The 19810-nt window shown below is 41.9% G+C and overlaps 1 protein-coding gene across 3 annotated transcripts in view; it reads right to left on the reverse strand.

The window, feature by feature from the left end:
- The window catches only part of LOC109880628 (protein phosphatase Slingshot homolog 1), a 70756-nt gene that overhangs the window by 34346 nt on the left and 16600 nt on the right, over nucleotides 1-19810 (reverse strand). Inside the window, exon 1 of one of the 3 annotated variants that reach the window (XM_031804314.1) lies at nucleotides 2308-2618. The exons of the other annotated variants lie outside the window; for them this stretch is intronic. Coding sequence (XP_031660174.1) covers nucleotides 2308-2405 — 98 coding nt within the window. The 5' untranslated portion in view covers nucleotides 2406-2618. Of the gene's footprint in view, nucleotides 1-2307; nucleotides 2619-19810 lie in introns of those variants that run through there. 3 annotated transcript variants of the gene reach the window in all.

A 19810-nucleotide genomic window follows, 5' to 3' on the forward strand; every position in this document is an offset into this window, starting at 1 on the left:
AGGTTGTGCTGATAACAAAAGTCTGGTTGAAAAGGGGGTTAGCCTAAACATTCAGGGGTCACATATTTAAGCCCTGTGAGGGTCAAGAACCATCCCTGAGTCAGCCCACCACCCCCCTCCTTCATTGTCTGACCCTGACTGGACTTCCTGTGTCCAGGCCAGAGAAGGAAGAGGCCTGGCCCAAGCATACAATAACGCAAAAACAACAGGCTCTGCTTTGTGCCGCCGTCACACTAAAATTACACACCCCCCCACCACAGAGACAGAGTTCCACAGTGACAGGCCCATGGGGGTGGCCGGCCACTAATCACAAAATCCTTTGTTTCACTTTGGACTTTTGTTTCTCTCCTATTTTTCCCATTTTTAAAATGTATGGGGCGATGTGGAGATTCCTGTCAGGGAATGATGAATATGAGGTAGAACTGCAGCTAGCCAAGTCTACAGGAAGAAATTGAGAACCTCCTTCAAAACATCATGTCACTCTGTATATGCAGTTACATTGTGGGAAAGCCACTAGAGATAATCCCCATCAAATAACCATGAATTCCACCTCCATCTAGTTTACCACTTTGAGCTGCCTTCAGCATTACCTGTGATATCTCGGCAGGACATCAGTCTATTATAGAATTGAAAACATACGGTATTTCTCTCCTACTAGAAAACAAAATTAAAGTTTAATCTACAGATAGTATATACAATGCTGTATGATCCATTGAAATATGCTGCATGCGTAAACCACAGTGAGAAACCAACCGGAGGATGTGTTGAATGTGAACCGTCCTCTCCTTTCCTGCCATGTAAATCACCAGCATCTATACTCAGTCAAATTAACTAGCTTCTGTTCTGCTCTACTCTGGTGTCTCAAGTCCTCCGGCACCCACCCTGCTATCAGCCTCTCCACTAACACCAGGACTAAAAATATATCTGCTATCACGGCACACAAAGACAACGATAGAGAGGCTTGCCAAATAGCCTCAATGATCCCTTATGATTATAGAGTAGGCCTACCTATTCTTCTGGGATAGAAAAGAAGACAGGCTCTTCACTCTGAATGAGCAGAATTCATACAATCACAAGTGTATGACTACTTTTAGTATCAGGCATGTTATGCGCAGTAACTTGATCCCATGATTGCTCTTCCGTTCATCTAGGGAACTTTCAAGCCAGTAGCTAGACTATATACATTCCCCACTGTGTGTACTTGGACAGTGGAGCAAAAACATTACATTTGGATCTATACTCCAGCATTTTTTGGAATTGAGATGAAATGTTTTATATGAGGCGACAGTACAGAATGTCACCTTTTTTTAATGGTATTTTCAAACATATGTTTTACCGTTTAGAAATTAAAACACTTTATATATCTAGTCCCCCCACTTGAAGTCATAAGTGGTTGGACAAATGTATTCATAGTATTAAAGTAGTCAAAAGTTTAGTATTTGGTCCCATATTCCTTGCACGCAATGACTACATCAAGTTTGTGACTCTACAAACTCATTGGATCCATTTGCAGTTTGTTTTGGGTTATGTTTTGCCCAATAAGAACCGAATGGTGAATGATGACTGGAGTAATTTTCTTTCTAAGTGAGTAGATAAGATGTTTCTGAACACTTCTAAATTAATCCTGATAATGTAATGGCACTATTGAAGAAAAACATCTTGAATAATGATGATTGAGGAAGTTAGAGACTACAACAAAACATGCTAACCTCTCACATTACCAAGGGGGGTTTATGATCTTTGTTCCGCTTTAACCTTCACACTCATCATCATTCACAATTCATTCATGGTTATTCACAATCATGGTAGCATCCACATTACTGTAGAAGTGTTCAGAAAGAATAAACATGACTCATATTACACAACCCATTATTCACCATTCACTTCCTATTGGGAAAAACATCATCTGAAACAACCAAAACAAGCTGTAAAAATATCCACATTTGTAGAGTAACAAGCTTGATGTAGTGATCATTAGGTCCAAATACATACACAGGGGAGTGTAACATTTAAGATGGATGGGCAAGTTAGCAGGTATTGTTCAGATTATTTAGGACAGATTGTGTAAGTACACAATAACATCCCAGTAGCCTTCCGAATGCATTTGTACACCACTGAGTTACCAGTCGTACACATCCATACATTCTACACAACTAAGAAGCACTGGATGCACTCCTGTCTTAGAACCACACAGGCACACAGTTCATCTTATAGCATTTCTATTATTGTAGATCACACACTACATCTATGAGGGAACGGTTTAGAAATTCCCACCCACTCCACACAGAAGCACTCTGCTAAACTCACATGCAGCATATCTCGCTCTGGGTCAGCACGGCGTTCTCAACAAAATAGGGCAGCATCTTTAGCATAACCTCCTGAGGGGACTCCACCACCAGACGCATTCTGTTGACCGGCCAGAGAAATCTCTAGCCTCTCCCGTCTGCTAAGCAGCCCTTGTCTTTAGATCCAAGAAACAGAGTTGGAGTAAAGTCATGTAAAGAGAGAGATCGCGTCACGGACGGCCTGACCCAAACCCTGGGTGACTGACTTACTTAGTCCGGTCTCTTCTGTGAGATGTAGGTAGGCGGCTGCCTGCTGCTCTGTAGTAGCACTGAGTAAATCAGTGAAGACAAGCCAAGTCAGAGTGCTTCTGCCTAAGAAGACTTGCTGCTGCGCACTGTCTCCACCCGCAGGCAGAGGCTTGTGTCCTTCTGCCTCCCTCACGATCACAAAATCAAATTCCTATCTCTCTCGCTCGCCCTCTCTCACGCACTCTTAAAGACTCAGACTATCACACAATCTAACCTCCTCATTTCTCACACACATTCCAACTCACAGACTCAAACGTACGCACAAATAAACGGGACACTGTATAGCCATAAGTGTTTACGACTCAAGAGGATTTCAGATGTTGGACTACCTATTTTCTCAGCATCAATTCTTCCCCGGCATGAAATCCATCCTTATTTAATCAATTCAATTCTAAGAAGACCACCAAACAATGTGTCTGTCCTAGTTCTCAGCTGCAGAGCAACAGGTTTCCTCTTCAGCAGGGGAAAATAAGGTCCTCATCCAGGATCTTATACCACTGTCCAACAGAAACCTGCTCTCCAAGACCTCAGAGAATGGCTTTCTTTCTTCCCTTCTCAGGGACAAGCAAAGCTTCTTGTTCAATTGCAAAACATAAATATATATGTCTTGATCTCCTTAGCTAGCAGGTTGCATGCCACCCAACAAATCAACTGACTCTAAGCCAGCGCTGCCAGCGCTACTCAGCTGGACCAAGCATGGACGGGGAGGGCAGCGAGCCTGGCACACACAGCTCTGCACAAATCCCATTAACCTCAGGGGAGGGACCAACCCATCTCCCTCCTTTAAGACTGGCCACTGCCGCCTGTCACACACTCCCATTCCCATCTGTCCCACACAGTGTTATTGTTAGTCACTCCACACTTGTGTCATATATGGATCAGGGTGGAACTGGGGGTTAGGAAGGGAGATCTTTAGAAAGAGTTGAGTATGTATTAGGCCTATGTTATGGTGTGACTCCTCTTTTCTCCAACACACACGCAGACGCACACATACATACGCACACACTCACTCGTCATTCAACTCATCTGAGAGGATTTGCTGGCATCGACAAAGGCAGGAGCTCTAGGACACAGATTTTTTTTTAAAACACCATCTCCTCGTCAACAGGAAGAGCTCTGTTGGCTGCCGAGTGGCACAGCGGTCTAAGGCACTGCATCTCAGTGCTACAGACCCTGGTTCGATTCCAGGCTGTATCACAACCGACCGTGATTGGGAGTCCCATAGGGCAGTGCACAATTGGCCCAGCGTTGACCGGGTTAGGCAGTCATTATAAATAAGAATTTGTTGTTAACTGACTTGCCTAGATAAATAAAGATTACATTTTTTTTGTTAAATTTAAATACCTAGCCAACAGGTTACTAGCTAGTAAACCGACCTCTAGCCGGAAAACTCCTTCAAAACTCCTGGAAAACTCATGTGATCGATATTTTCAGGAATAGTGAAAGGATTAGCCGAAGGTGGTGCTGTCACCAGCCCAGTGAGGACAGCTTTAGTACAGGGAGAACACAGGCCTAAACCATGTGACTGGGCACCCAGCTAACAATTCTAAGGAGAGAGAACATATTTGTAACATTACACGTAATGTTCTCCTAATGTTTGAGTGTCCAATTATTTATTAGTAAGGAGAAAAACCTTCTGATAACTTGTTTTGGTGTTACTTAGGAGAACATTCCCTTAATTTCAAGCAGAAATTGGTTACAATGTTCTCAGAATATACAACATAAATGTTGTAGATGGGTTTTATGGGAATCTGAAAGAACATTAATGTGTCCAGTTCTCTGAGAATTAGGAGAATATTCCATCAACGTCACATCAAACATACACAGAACACGATTGCAATGTTCTCAGAATATAACATATTGACGTTATAGACACGTTTCATCAGAACGTTGCAAGAACATTCCTGTGTCCGTGTCTTTATTTGTTCCTTAAAAAAAAAAAATCCCTCCGCCCTTTTTTTATTTATTACTCCACATACAAACTTATACATATGAACAACTTACAGACCCAAACAATAACTACATCTTCCCAGACCCACATGCTCACACCCACATCCCTAGTGCCTGCATTATTGTTTGCCACTTGGCCTTAAATTGTAATAATTTGTTTTCTCACCGCCCATACTACTTCAATAAAAAATCATTAGATTTTTCCATTTTGTTAATGATAGCGGATTGATTGATTTCCAAGATTTTAGTATACAGTGCATTAGGAAAGTATTCAGACCCCTAGACCTTTTCCACACTTTGTTACGTGTTACGCCTTACTCTAAAATAGATTTAAAAAAAAAATCTTAATCTACACACAATAAGGACTAAGCGAAAACAGTTTTTTTTTTAAATGCAAAAAAAATACAACTGAAATATTACATTTACATAAGTATTCAGACCCCTTGCTATGAGACTCGACATTTAACTCAGGTGCATCCTGTTTCCATTGATCATCCTTGAGATGTTTCTACAACTTGATTGAACAGGACATGATTTGGAAAGGCACACACCTGTCTATATAAGGTCCCACATATATAAAGTCACTCTGACAGAGGTCCTCTGTGGAGATGGGAGAACCTTCTAGAAGGACAATCATCTCTGCAGCACTCCATCAAATAAGGCCTTTATGGTAGAGTGGTAAGATCGAAGCCACTCCTCAGTAAAAGGCACATGACAGCCTGGAAAGGCTAAGAAATAGCTGTGCAGCGACGCACGCTCCCAATCCAACCTGACAGAGCCTTAGGAGGATCTAGAGAAGAATGGGATAAAAACTCCCCAAATACAGGTGTGCCAAGCTTGTAGCGTCATAGCCAAGAAGACTCGAGGCTGTAATCGCTGCCAAAGGTGCTTCAACAAAGTACTGAGTAAAGGGTCTGAATACTTATGTAAATGCAATATTTAAGTTTTTGTATTTTTAATACATTAGCAAAAAAAATTGTAAAACCTGTTATGGCTTTGTCATTATGGGGTATTGCATGTAGATAGATGAGGGGGAAAACATATTTTATCCATTTTAGAATAAGGCAGTAACCTAACAAAATTTGGAAAAAGTCAAGGGGTCTGAATACTTTTTATTCAACATTCTGGCTTGTAGAGGCTACTGCATCTTTCTTAGGGCGACTTCAGTCAGACTGACGATTTATAGAGTAACGATGGTAAAGGTCTGATGTTTAGACAAAGTGTATATTACCTTCAGAAGCATCTCTCTATCAGCGTGTTATATATTTTTTAAAGCTCATGTTTACGGAATTCATGCTGTAGGCTAACCCGTTTCCAATAGGCTATCGTAAAGTGTTTTTACCCCGCTTATCCTTTTCCCTTTGGAAATGCTCCCATTATTGTTTGTTAATCGAGGAGAAAGAGAACAACATTTTTGTCAAGTGCAAATTCTGCAAAGGCTGCATTGATCTCTTCATCCAGAAACACAAACCTGAAAAAGCATCTAGAGATTGTGCACAAAGAAACAAAGCTGGTAGCCAAAGTTCCAGAAATTCAGGGAGGATAAATCTACAGTCGTGGCCAAAAGTTTTGAGAATGACACAAATATTACTTTTCACAAAGTCTGCTGCCTCAGTTTGTATGATGGCAATTTGCATATATTCCAGAATGTTATGAAGAGTGATCAGATGAATTGCAATTAATTGCAGACCCTCTTTGCCATGCAAATTAACTGAATCCCCCAAAAACATTTCCACTGCATTTCAGCCCTGCCACAAAAGGACCAGCTGACATCATGTCAGTGATTCTCTCGTTAACACAGGTGTGAGTGTTGACGAGGACAAGGCTGGAGAACACTCTGTCATGCTGATTTAGTTCAAATAACAGACAGGAAGCTTCAAAAGGAGGGTGGTGCTTGAAATCATTGTTCTTCCTCTGTCATACATGGTTACCTGCAAGGAAACACATGTCGTCGTCATTGCTTTGCACAAAAAGGCCTTCACAGGCAAGGATATTGCTGCCCGTAAGATTACACCTAAATCAACCATTTATCGGATCATCAATAACTTCAAGGACAGCGATTAAATTGTTGTGAAGAAGGCTTCAAGTCGCCCAAGAAAGTCCAGCGAGCGCTAGGACCGTCTCCTAAAGTTGATTCAGCTGCGGGATCGGGGCACCACCAGTACAGAGCTTGCTCAGGAATGGCAGCAGGCAAGTGTGAGTGCACCTGCACGCACAGTGAGGCGAAGACTTTTGGAGGATGGCCTGGTGTCAAGAAGGGCAGCAAATAAGCAACTTCTCTCCAGGAATAACATCAGGGACAGACTGTTATTCTGCAAAAGGTACAGGGATTGGACTGCTGAGGACTGGTGTAAAGTCATTTTCTCTGAATCCCCTTCCCGATTGTTTGGGGCATCCGGAAAAAAGCTTGTCCTGAGAAGACAAGGTGAGCGCTACCATCAGTCCTGTGTCATGCCAACAGTAAAGCATCCTGAGACCATTCATGTGTGGGGTTGCTTCTCAGCCAAGGGAGTGGGCTCACTCACAATTTTGCCTAAGAACACAGCCATGAATAAAGAATGGTACCAACACATCCTCCGAGAGCAACTTCTCCCAACCATCCAGGAACAGTTTGGTGACGAACAATGCCTTTTTCAGCATGATGGAGCACCTTGCCATAAGGCAAAAGTGATAACTAAGTGGCTCAAAACATCAATATTAGGGGTCCATGGCCAGGAAACTCCCCAGACCTTAATCCCATTGAGAACTTGTGGTCAAATCTTCAAGAGGCGGGTGGGCAAACAAAACCCCACAAATTCTGACAAACTCCAAGCATTGATTATGGGATGTGGCCCAGAAGTTAATTGACAGCATGCCAGGGTGGATTGCAGAGGTCTTGAAAAAGAAGGATCAACACTGCAAATATTGACTCTTTGCATCGACTTCATGTAATTATCAATAAAAGCCTTTGACACTTATGAAATGCTTGTAATTATACTTCAGTATTCCATAGTAACATCTGACAAAAATATCTAAGGACACTGAAGCAGCAAACTTTGTGAAAATTAATATGTGTGTCATTCTCAAAACTTTTGGCCACGACTGTATACACACTATGATGCATAAATAATATTTACAAGTGAAATTTACATATAAACAAAATGTCGAAAACATTAGGAACTCCTGCTGTGGAATGCATTGCCGCTTGTAAAGTCCATGCCCTGACAAATTGAAGCAGTTCTGAGGGCAAAAAGGGGTGCAACTCAATATTAGGAAGGTGTTCCTAATGATGTTTACACTCAGTGTATATTGCTAAGAAAGTGAGAGTAGGGTGACTCCCCTAGCGGATCTTGAACCCAGGCCACCAGCACCAATGACAAACGCCCTAACCACTGTCCCAATAAGGAGTATCTTTACAGCATGTGCTTATTGAGCCATATAGTTAGGTCCTGTCCAGAAGAAACCACAAACCTCTGTAGATACCTGTGTAGATCTGAAACAACTTGATAGGCGTAAGCAATATGGTGAACGCACTTTGAAGTCATTCTCAGCTCTGTTAAAAGTACGCTGAAGAAATTGTTTTATTGATCATATTCTGTGTATGTTTGGTTGAAAGTTGATGAAATATTATATTTACCCATATAAAACTGGACACATGAATGTTCTTGCAACATTCTCATTTAACGTGTCTAGAACATTAATATCTTGTGTTCTGAGAACATAGTAACCCCGTTCTTGGTAAGTTCCATTGACATTAAAATAACGGTCTCTTCTAAACATTCCTTGCACATCATGGGAACATTCCTATGAAAACATTAGTTAATGACCTAATGACACTCTTGAGGGAATGTTCACTAAAGTTGTCGGGAACATTTGTTTTTTGCTGGGCATTAATACTACTGCAGCCAGATGGGCCTAGGATACGTTGGACCGGTCTGAACTGCCAGTAATCATCTCCTCTGAATCACCAGGTATTTGCAAGGTGTTTACACTCTGAAGAGGACTCTCCACACAGAGAGGTTGCAGAGGGGGAGTCACTACATGCCAGGTGGGTTATTCATGGCTCCAGGGCTTGCTGCACACACCAGCACAATGGAAGTAAAGCCTCCTTTCAGGGCTGTCTAGCCGATATTGGTGTTTTCCCGCTGACACCACAGAAGGGGTAGGAGGTAGGGAGTATGGAGGGGGACCACCTCAACTAGTCAGGTGTCAGTTGGAGGAGATGGATTGTAAGGAAAGGAAACAACGACATCAGCCTGCTCCCTATTAATAGGCAGCACACACACACGCACACAAAAACACCTCAAAACCAACCACCACAGGGCCCCAGCCCACAATCCCAAAGTTCACAAACTAAATGCCTTGCTGACTTATTTGAATTGCATAAACCACTCTAGATAAGGGTATTTTCTAAGTAAGCAAACACAGCATGTTGCATCAAGTCAAGACCCGAGTGAAATAACACTTGCCAGACGGGAGTTCTCCTGTATGTATGTGAGATAAAACTGTCTCTCTCGTTTCTGCAACGTTTCAGTAAATGTTCTCCCAGTGAAGACCTCACCTCTCAACCTCAAACACTTGCTCTTGCCTCATTCTGCTACCCTGTTGGTATGTTTGGTTAAATCTTTGGTTGGTACAGTGCTGTTGCTACCTGGATGTTACAGTGTTTATGTTGGCCCGCTACACTAAGGCCTGGTCTTGTCATCCTTATCAAGTCCAGCAGGGTGGGAGCAGCGAGTGCTAATACACTCCCATCCATTACAAAACTGCAGTAGTTGTGACCTACATCAGTGGTTTTGATTCCCAAACTTTTTTTTATGACCAACCTAAACCCATTTCAAATATCTTGTACAATGCCTTCAGAAACTATTTATACCCTTTGACTTATTCCAAAAAAATGTGCGCTACAGCCTGAATTCGAAATAGATTAAATAGTTTTTTTCTCACCAATCTACACACAATACTCCATAACGACAAAGTGAAAACATGTTCAGAAATGTTTGCTAATTTATTGAAAATGGAATACAGAAAAATATCAAATGTACGTAGGTATTACATTTACATAAGAATCACCTTTGGCAGCGATTACGGTTTTGAGTCTTTCTGGATAAGGTTAAGAGTTTTGCACATCTGGATTGTACAATATTTGCCCATTATTCTATTCAAAATTCTTCAAGCTCTGTCCATTGAGTTGTCAATCTTTACAACCATTTTCAAGTCTTGCCATAGATTTTCAAGCAGATTTAACTAGGCAAGTCATTTAAGAACACATTCTTATTTTCAATGACGGCCTAGGAACGGTGGGTTAACTGCCTTGTTCAGGGGCAGAACGACAGATTTTCACCTTGTCAGCTCGTGGGATCCAATCTTGCAACCTTACAGTTAACTAGTCCAACACTATAACCACCTGCCTCTTGTTGCACTCCACAAGGAGACTGCCTGTTACACGAATGCAGTAGAAGCCAAGGTAAGTTGCTTGCTAGCATTAAACTTATCTTATAAAACAATCAATCATAATCACTAGTTAACTACACATGGTTGATGATATTACTAGTTTATCTAGCGTGTCCTGCGTTGCATATGCAACGCTGGGGGATGATTTAACAAAAGCGCATTTGCGAAAAAAAGCACAATCGTTGGACGACTGTACCTAACCATTATCACCAAAGCCTTTCTTAAAATCAATACACAGAAGTATATATTTTGAAACCTGCAAAATAGCTAAAAGAATAGCTAAAAGAAATCCAGGTTAGCAGGCAATATTAACCAGGTGAAATTGTGTCACTTCTCTTGCGTTCATTGCACGCAGAGTCGGGGTATTTGCAACAGTTTGGGCAGCCTGGCTCATTGCGAACTAATTTGCCAGATTTTTACGTAATTATGACATAACATTAAAGTTTGTGCAATGTAACAAGAATATTTAGACTTAGGGATGCCACCCGTTAGATAAAATACCGAACGGTTCCGTATTTCACTGAAATAATAAACGTTTTGTTTTCGAAATGATAGTTTCCGGACTCGACCATTTGAATGACCAAAGGTTGGTATTTCTGTATGTTATGTTATAATTAAGTCTGATTTGATAGAGCAGTCTGACTGAGCGATGGTAGGCAGAAGCAGGCTCGTAAGCATTCATTCGAACAGCACTTTCGTGCGTTTTGCCAGCAGCTCTTCGCAAGCACAGCACTGTTTATGACTTCAAGCCTATCAGCCTAATGGCCGGTATAACCGGTATGAAATGGCTAGCTAGTTAGCGGGGTCCGCGCTAATACAGTTTCAAACGTCACTCGCTCTGAGACTTGGAGTAGTTATTCCCTTTGCTCTGCAAGGGCCGCTGTTTCGAGTGTGGCTGTTGTCGATGTATTCCTGATTTGAGCCCAGGTAGGGGCGAGGAGAGGGACGGAAGCTATACTGTTAAACTGGCAATAAAGTGCCTATAAGAACATTCAATAGTCAAAGGTATATGAAATACAAATGGTACAGAGAGAAATAGTCCTATAAATACTATATTAACTACAACCTAAAACCTCTTACCTTGGAATATTTAAGTCTCATGTTAAAAGGAACCACCAACTTTCATATGTTCTCATGTTCTGAGCAAGGAACTCAAACGTGAGCTTTTTTACATGGCACATATTGCACTTTTACTTCTCCAACACTTTGTTTTTGCATTATTTAAACCAAATTGAACATGTTTCATTATTTATTATTATTATTTATTTTTTGGTCCTCCAATAATCGGTATCAGCGTTGAAAAATCATAATCGGTCAACCTCTAGCTTATACCTTCTGTAGTGTCTTGCGGTCGGAGGCCAAGCAGTTGCCATACCAGGCAGTGATGCAACCAGTCAGGATGCTGGTGCAGCTGTAAAACCGTTTGAGGATCTGAGAACCCATGCTAAATCTTTACAGTCTCCTGAGGGGGAACAGGTTTTGTCGTGCCCTCTTCACAACTGTCTTGGTGTGCTTGGCCCATGTTAGTTTGTTGGTGATGTGGACACCAAGTTCCTTGAAGCTCTCAACCTGCTCCACTACAGCCCCGACGATGAGAATGGGGCGTACTCGGTCCTCCTTTTTCTGTAGTCCACAATCATCTCCTTTGTCTTGATCGCATTGAGGGAGAGGTTGTTGTCCTTGCACCACACGGTCAGGTCTCTGACCTCCTCCCTACAGGCTGTCTCATCATTGTCGGTGATCAGGCCTACCACTGTTGCGTCATCGGCAAACTTAATGATGGTGTTGGAGTTGTGCCTAGCCGTGCAGTCATGAGTGAACAGGGAATACAGGAGGGGACTGAGCACGCACCCCTGACAGGCCCCCGTGTGAGGATCTGCGTGGTGGATGTGTAGTTACCTACCCTTACCACCTGGGGGCGGCCCGTCAGGAAGTCCAGGATCCAGTTGCAGAGGGAGGTGTTTAGTCCCAGGGTTCTTAGCTTAGTGATGAGCTATGAGGGCACTATGGTGTTGAACACTGAGCTGTAGTCAATGAATAGCATTCTCACATAAGTGTTCCCTTTGTCCAGGTGAGAGAGGGCAGTGTGGAGAGCAATACAGATTGCATCATATGTGGATCTTTTGGGGCGGTACGCAAATTGGAGTGGGTCTAGGGTTTCTGGGATAATGGTGTTGATGTGAGCCATTCAAAGCATTTCAAGGCTACAGACGTGAATGCTACGGGTCGGTAGTCATTTAGGCAGGTTACCTTAGTGTTCTTGGGCACAGGGACTATGGTGGTCTGCTTGAAACATGTTGGTATTACAGAATTCGGACAGGGAGAGGTTGAAAATGTCAGTGAAGACACTTGCCAGTTGGTCTTACTCACATCGGCTGCGGACAGTGTGATCACACAGCTGTCTGGAACAGCTGATGCTCTCATGCATGTTTCAGTGTTACTTGCCTCGACGCGAGCATGGAAGTTATTTAGCTCGTCTGGTAGGCTCGTGTCACTGGGCAGCTCTCGGCTGTACTTCCCTTTGTAGTCCGTAATAGTTTGCAAGCCCTGCCGCATCCGACGAGCGTCGAAGCCGGTGTAGTACGATTCGATCTTAGTCCTGTATTGACGCGTTTCCGGTTTGATGCTTCGTCGGCGGGCATAGAGGGATCTCTTATAAGCATCCGGGTTAGAGTCCCACTCCTTGAAAGCGGAGGCTCTACTCTTTAGCTTAGTGCGAATGTTGCCTGTAGTCCATGGCTTCTGGTTGGGGTATGTACGTACAGTCACTGTGGGGACGACGTCATTGATGCACTTATCGATGAAGCCAGTGACTGATGTGGTGTACTCCTCAAAGCTATCGAAAGAATCACGGAACATATTCCAGTCTGTGCTAGCAAAACAGTCATGTAGTTTAGCATCTGCTTCATCTGACCACTTTTTTTTATAGACTGAGTCACTGGTGCTTCCTGTGTTTACTTTTTGCTCATAAGCAAGAATCAGGAGGATAGAATTGTGGTCAGATTTGCCAAATGGAGGGCGAGGGAGAGTTTTGAACGCATCTCTGTGTGTGGAGTAAAGGTGGTCTAGAGTTTTGCCCCTTCTGGTTGCACATTTAACATGCTGACAGAAATGAGGTAAAACTGATTTAAGTTTTCCTGCATTAAAGTCCATGGCCACTAGGAGTGCCTCCTCTGGATAAGTGGTTTCCTGTTTGATTATGGCTGTATACGGCTCACTGAGTGGGGTTGTAGTGCCAGCTTTGGTCTGTTGTGGTAGGTAGACAGCTACGAAAAAACACAGATGAAAACTCTCTAGGTAGATAGTGTGGTCTACAGCTTATCATGAGATACTCTACCTCAGGTGAGCAAAACCTTGAGACTTCCTTAGATATCGTGCACCAGCTGTTGTTTACAAATATGCATAGGCCCCCAGTCCGTGTCTTTCCAGAGGATGATATTCTATCCTGCCGATAGAGTGTATAGCCCATCAGCTGTATGTTATTGATGTCGTAGTTCAGCCACGACTCAGTGAAACATAAGATATTACAGTGTTTAATGTCCTGTTGGTAGGATATACGTGCTTTCAGTTCATCCCATTTATTTTCCAGCGATTTAATGTTAGCTAACAGTACTGATGGCAGATCAGCCAGGTTAGCCACTCGTCACCTGATCCTCACAAGGCACCTTTCCACAAAATCTCTGTTTCTTTCTCCAGCAAATGACAGGGATGAGGGCCTGTTCAGGTGTTTGGAGTATATCCTTCCTGTCCGACTCATTAAAGAAAAATTCTTCATCCAATTCAAGGTGAGTAATTGCTGTTCTGATGTCCAGAAGCTCTTTTCGGTCATAAGAGAGAGTAGCAGCAACACTATGTACAAAATAAGTTACAAACAATGCAAAAAAAATAAAAAATAGCACAATTGGTTATCCCCTCCGGCGCCCTCATAATTTGAACTCGGCCACTCAGGAAAATTCACTATCTTCTTGGTAAGCAACTCCGGTGTAGATTTGGCCATCTGTTTTAGGTTAACGGCCTGCCGAAAGGTGAATTAATCTCCCGGTATCTGGACGAAAGCACACTGAACCAGGTTTTCCTCTAGGACTTTGCCTGTGCTTAGCTCTATTTTGTTTTGTTTTTATTCTGAACAACTCCCCAGTCCTTAACAATTACAAGCATTACCATAACATGATGTAACCACCACTATGCTTGAAAATATGGAGATTGATACTCAGTAATGTGTTGTATTGGATTTGCCCCAAACATAACACTATGTATTCAGGACAAACGGTGTATTGCTTTGCCACATTATTTGCAGTATTACTTTAGTGCCTTGTTGCAAACAGGATGCATGTCTTGGAATACATTGATTCTGTACAGGATTCCTTCTTTTCACTCTGTCAATTGGATTAGTATTGTGGACTAAGTTTTTCTCCTAACACAGCCATTAAACTCTGTAATTGTTTTAAAGTCACCATTGGCCTCATGGTGAAATCCCAGAGTAGCTTCAATCCACTCCGGCAACTGATTTAGGAAGGTACGCCTGTATCTTTCTAGTGACTAGATGTATTGATACACCATCCAAAGTGCTAAAAAAAAAAAACTCACCATGCTCTAAGTGACATGCAAATGTCTGCTTTTTTTACCATCTACCAATAGGTTCCCTTCTTTGCAAGGTATTGGAAAACCTCCCTGGTCGTTGTGGTTGAATCTGTGTTTGATCTTCACTGCTCTACTAAGGGACCTTACAGATCATTGTATGTGTCGGGTACAGAGATGAGGTAGTCATTCAAAAAAACAAGTTAAAAGTGAGTCCATAAAACTTATGTGACTTCTTAAGCAAAATGGGCAGTGAATACTTTCTAAAGGCATTGTAGGAGTTGTGGCCCATCAAAGACACAACATCATGTTCTAACTACAATACCAAGCCCAAGAGGGAATGGCCACAACCCACCGTTTGTTTGTTAAAGACTGTGAAACATGAACACTTCACAAAGATTCTGTTGGGTCCCTTCTAGGATGCTTCAGACATAGAACCGACACAAAGATGCCAGGAACATAGATGACCAGATGTTTTATGTAAAACATGTTCACAGGTCAGGTGGTGGATTGAGTCGTAAAATTAAATATTTCATGTCTCCACCTGCCTAATAAAACTCAACATTGCATTAACCATTACATAAGCAGAGGGCTTTTTGGCAGTTAAAGACATGCTCCGGTACTTTGGCGGCTAGAAAGTATTTTTTTTAAACCTCCCGCTTTGGGCTGGATGTGTCAATGTGCAGTTCATACATAGTTTATGAGCAGAATTACTTTCTTACCTAAATTAGCCATGAAATCACGAGTTTAAAAGTGACTGTTTTCTGGAAGCCATTTTCCCTACATTTATCCCCATGTGGGCCAGCTTCCTAGCAATTCGAGTTTCAGCCATGGAACTCCAGTCCCTCACCATTTGAGTGACAGCTAGCAAGACGCACACACAGTAGAGCGAGAGAGAGAATGACGTGTGCACGCATCTGCACATTTGTGAGGTAGAACGCAATTTTCGGGGACCACTTTGACTCGTCGGTGCTACTTTCAGAACTACTGGTTAAAAAGTACAGTGCCTTTGGAAAATATTCAGACCCCTTGACTTTTTCCACATTTTGTTTTCACGTTACAGCCTCAGTTTTTTCCCCCTCAATCTTCACACAACACCCCATAATGACAAAGCAAAAACAGGTTTTTATATATAAGTATTCAGTATTCATTTACATAAGTATTCAGTACTTTGTTGAAGTTCTTTGACAGTGATTCCAGCCTTGGGTATGACACAAGCTTGGCACACCTGTATTTGGAGAGTTTCTCCCATTCTCTGCAGATCCTCAGGTTGGACGGGGAGCATTGCTGCACAGCTATTTTCAGGTCTCTCCAGAGATGTTCGATCGGGCTCAAGTCCGGACTCTGGCCGAGCTACTTAATGTCATTGAGACTTGGTTTCATCAGACCAAAGAATCTTGTTTCTCATTGTCAGAGTCTTTAGGTGCTTTTCGCAAACTCCAAGCAGGCTATCATGTGTCTTTTACTGAGGAGTGGCTTCCGTCAGGCCACTCTACCATAGAGGCTTGGTTGGTGGAGTGCTGCAGAGATGGGAGAACCTTCCAGAAGGACAACCATCTCCACAGAGAACCTCCAGAGCTCTGTCAGAGTGACCACTGTGTTCTTGGGACCTTCAATGCTGCAGACATTTTTTGGTACCCTTCCCCAGATCTGTGCCTCGACACAATCCTGTCTCGGACCTCTACGGACAATTCCGTCGCCCTCATGGCTTGGATTTTGCTCTGACGTGCACTGTCAATTGTGGGACCTTATATAGACAGGTGTGTGCCTTTCCAAATCATATCCAATCAATTGAATTTACAACAGGTGGACTCCAATCAAGTTATAGAAACATCACACGGATGATCATTGGAAACAGGATGCACCTGAGCTCAATTTCGAGTCTCATTGCAAAAGGTCTGAATACTTATACTTAATAAGGTATATCTGAAGAAGAAAAAAAAAGTGCAAAAGTTTCTAAAAACCTGTTTTTGTTTTGTCATTATGGGGCATTGTGTGTAGATTGCTGAATAATTGTTTTTATTTAATCCATTTTATAATAAGGCTGCAATGTAACAAAATGTGGAAAAAGTCAAGGGGTCTGAATACCTTCTGAAAGCACTGTATACAAAAGTACCAGAGAATATCTTTAAGCTATGTAATATAGTGTATTATGTCCCATACTGAACCGATGAGACCTGGAGGCAAGACAGGCCTTAACTCATATCACACCGATGTCATTCCTGAGTATGTGCATCACTTTGAGTGCCAAAATTGAAAATTGCATAACCAGTCATTTCAGCAAGACATGACACCCACCATCTAAGATATATCTGAAATCATTCTGTAGTTAGAAACATAAGATTAGTATTCCTACAACATTCTTTGTTGAGATATAATTTAATTTCTGAGAAACTAAGTAAATTGATTGCACCCAAATTGGCAATTTTTATTTATAGGATTCATATAAATATTCAATACATATAGTACAGGGATTCCCAAACTTTTTTGGCCAACAACCCCATTTTAACATCTGAGAATTCTCATGACCCCACCACCCATGTGAAAAACATTATGTAATGAACAGCCAAAGTTTACTTTTTTATTTGGGGTTTTCAAAAAAAATGTAACAGTACCTCTGATAGTGTTCTCAACTCACAATCACACACTTTTAATGGAGGTAAATCAATTGCAAATTAGTCTGACATAATATATCTTATGTCACCCCCACTAATGAGATGGGTGTGCATGATGCATGTCACATCGGACCTTCTCAAAGTCAGGGGGCATCGTCGATAGTGGGCACCTCATCTCTGCTGTTACATCCAACCTGAATCGATATTTGGTTTTAATGCAGACGAAAGCTCTGAACCCAGCTTCACACAGATATGAGCTGGCGAAGAGTAGCCTACCATGAGTATTACGGTGCTTTCAAGACAACTGAGAACTCATCAGTGATCTTCAGGTCGTAAAGTCTAGAAAGAGGCCCGAGTTCCTGAGTTGGAATTCCAAGTTGGATGACCGTTCAAAACCATTTTTCCCCAGTCGGAGCTCATTTCTTTCAGAGTTCCCTGTTGTTTTGAATGCACTGAAGTCGGAGATTTCCGAGTTCCCAGTTGTTTTGAACGCGGCAGTAATACTCAAAGGAAGAAAGGGTATTCACTTTGAGTAAGGAACCAAAACTCCTCCGCAGTGACCCGTGAGTGCGTTGTCTGCAGCATTCGGTCACATGGCAGCTCGATCAGCCAGCCCGCCGTCACATGACAGACGGAGTGCCATCTGTGCAAAAGCCCACCATTCGATCCCATATAGAATCAGTTTTTCGTCAATATAGCCACACAGCACAGTGAATATCCCATATGCCGATTCATACTTGGGAATAGTGAGACAGAACAATATGTCCTTGTGAATAGCATCCCCCGAAATGTATTGCGAACAAAAGTCAATGCATCTCAGCCCTCACAGCTAACGTCCATTTGAAGAACATATGCTGGAGAGTTTGAGTTGTTCAGTCAGAGTTTCCTCTTGATTGCTAGCAATAGCAGAAATTCTTAGTTCAACAGTATTGATGTGAGTTTCTGTGCCTCTCCATCCCCATACATTGTTTTCACCATATCAATTGCAGCAGGTAATATAAAAGATTCTGCAATAGTGCGTGGTTCCATAAAAAATATTTAAAAAATCTCAGGATTTTGGAAATATTCCACGACCCCATTTTCATATCAGGCAACCCAACATGGGGTTTGGAAACCGCTGATATAGTACCTAACATCTAACTTTTTTCTAACAATGAGTAAAACATGGTAAGAAATGGTTAAAAGCCACCCACGGAACCCCACCCACACCAATCCCAACAAGTACGCATTATCAGTTCTCTATGCCTGACAAGTGGTATGGAGCTGTGGCGGTCATTACATTTTGTCAGACGGTTATTGTCATGCAAAAACATCTGCCAGTCTCACGGTAATTGATTGTTAATTAACATAAACAAGTTTAGCATCTCCATGCCTCCAAGCTGCATTCAAGACGCTGATGTGCACCTTTGGAACATGTACATTTAAAAAGTCTAATAAATCTATTTAATATACGCCATCATTATTTATTTTAGTCAGGTCTAAAGAAACATTATGATATGAATAACATGTATTTTGAGTTGGCCTACTGTATGTTATCTGGCTATGCTCCATGCCATAGGCTTGTTAATTTAGCTTACAAGATATGCTTATAAATCCCATGCCATTATTTTATATTATATGGTTTTATACTAAGAAGAATTGAATAAAATTGAAAATAATATTTTTCCCATTCCGGAGCAAGTGGGCTGTATGAATTGGCTGAGCACAAAAGTGAATATTTGAAACAGGTCCTATACGCTAGATTTGGAGTTACTTGGCAACTTCAGTTGTGAATGATACAAACCTTAGAATGTCTTATAAATCAAAACATATTTGGGCAGCATGATGGCTATAGGCTATTGATGATTTGAGAAAGTCGAGAGAGAAAAAAGGTTGCACTACATTCCTTGCCTCAGGCTGAACAGCTGTTCTCTCAACAAGCGATCATATTTTCACCCATCAGACTATTCTCAATGTAATCTCATCATTACTAATTATGTCAAATTAGTTTAGATTTAGAATGGCCCATTATTAAATGGACAGGAACAGAGGCATGGGAAAAAAAATATGTGATCCATATGCACTCAAATAGCAAATGAAGGCCGCGCTTTCCCGCCTGTCCGTTTTTCAATGATACCGGAGAGGCAACATCAGTTGTGAGAAATAAATACAACACTTATTTCGTTTCACACGTCAACCACTTTTGAGGAGCATGCTCTCGCTTTGCGACAGGTGATATTTTGCCCAAACTCTGGATGCATGCGCTCCTCAACCCTATTCCTACAGCTACCCAAAGCTTCATTTGAAATCTGTGAAACCCATAGATTAGGGTCATGAATTTATTTTAATTGATTGATTTCCTTATATGAACTCAAACTCAGTAAAATCTTTTAAATTGCTGCATGCTGCGTTTATATTTTTGTTCAGTGTAGTTCCATCTCGCACTCAGTGTTCCGTCTGTTTGATAGTTTCCAGGTCTGAGATGGTTTGTCACTAATGGGGGGTGAGGGCTAATAAACCAGTGGTACAGACAGGAGGCGGAACTTCACAGCAGAATCAGATTGTTCTGCCTCCATGCCCTCAGTAAACAGTAAATCTCCCTGTGATGAATGACCAAGATTATTGATCTGTGGAGCCAGAGAGCCACATCTCTCACTATGT

Source organism: Oncorhynchus kisutch, linkage group LG3, assembly GCF_002021735.2.
Source record: "Oncorhynchus kisutch isolate 150728-3 linkage group LG3, Okis_V2, whole genome shotgun sequence".
Lineage (NCBI taxonomy): Eukaryota > Metazoa > Chordata > Actinopteri > Salmoniformes > Salmonidae > Oncorhynchus > Oncorhynchus kisutch.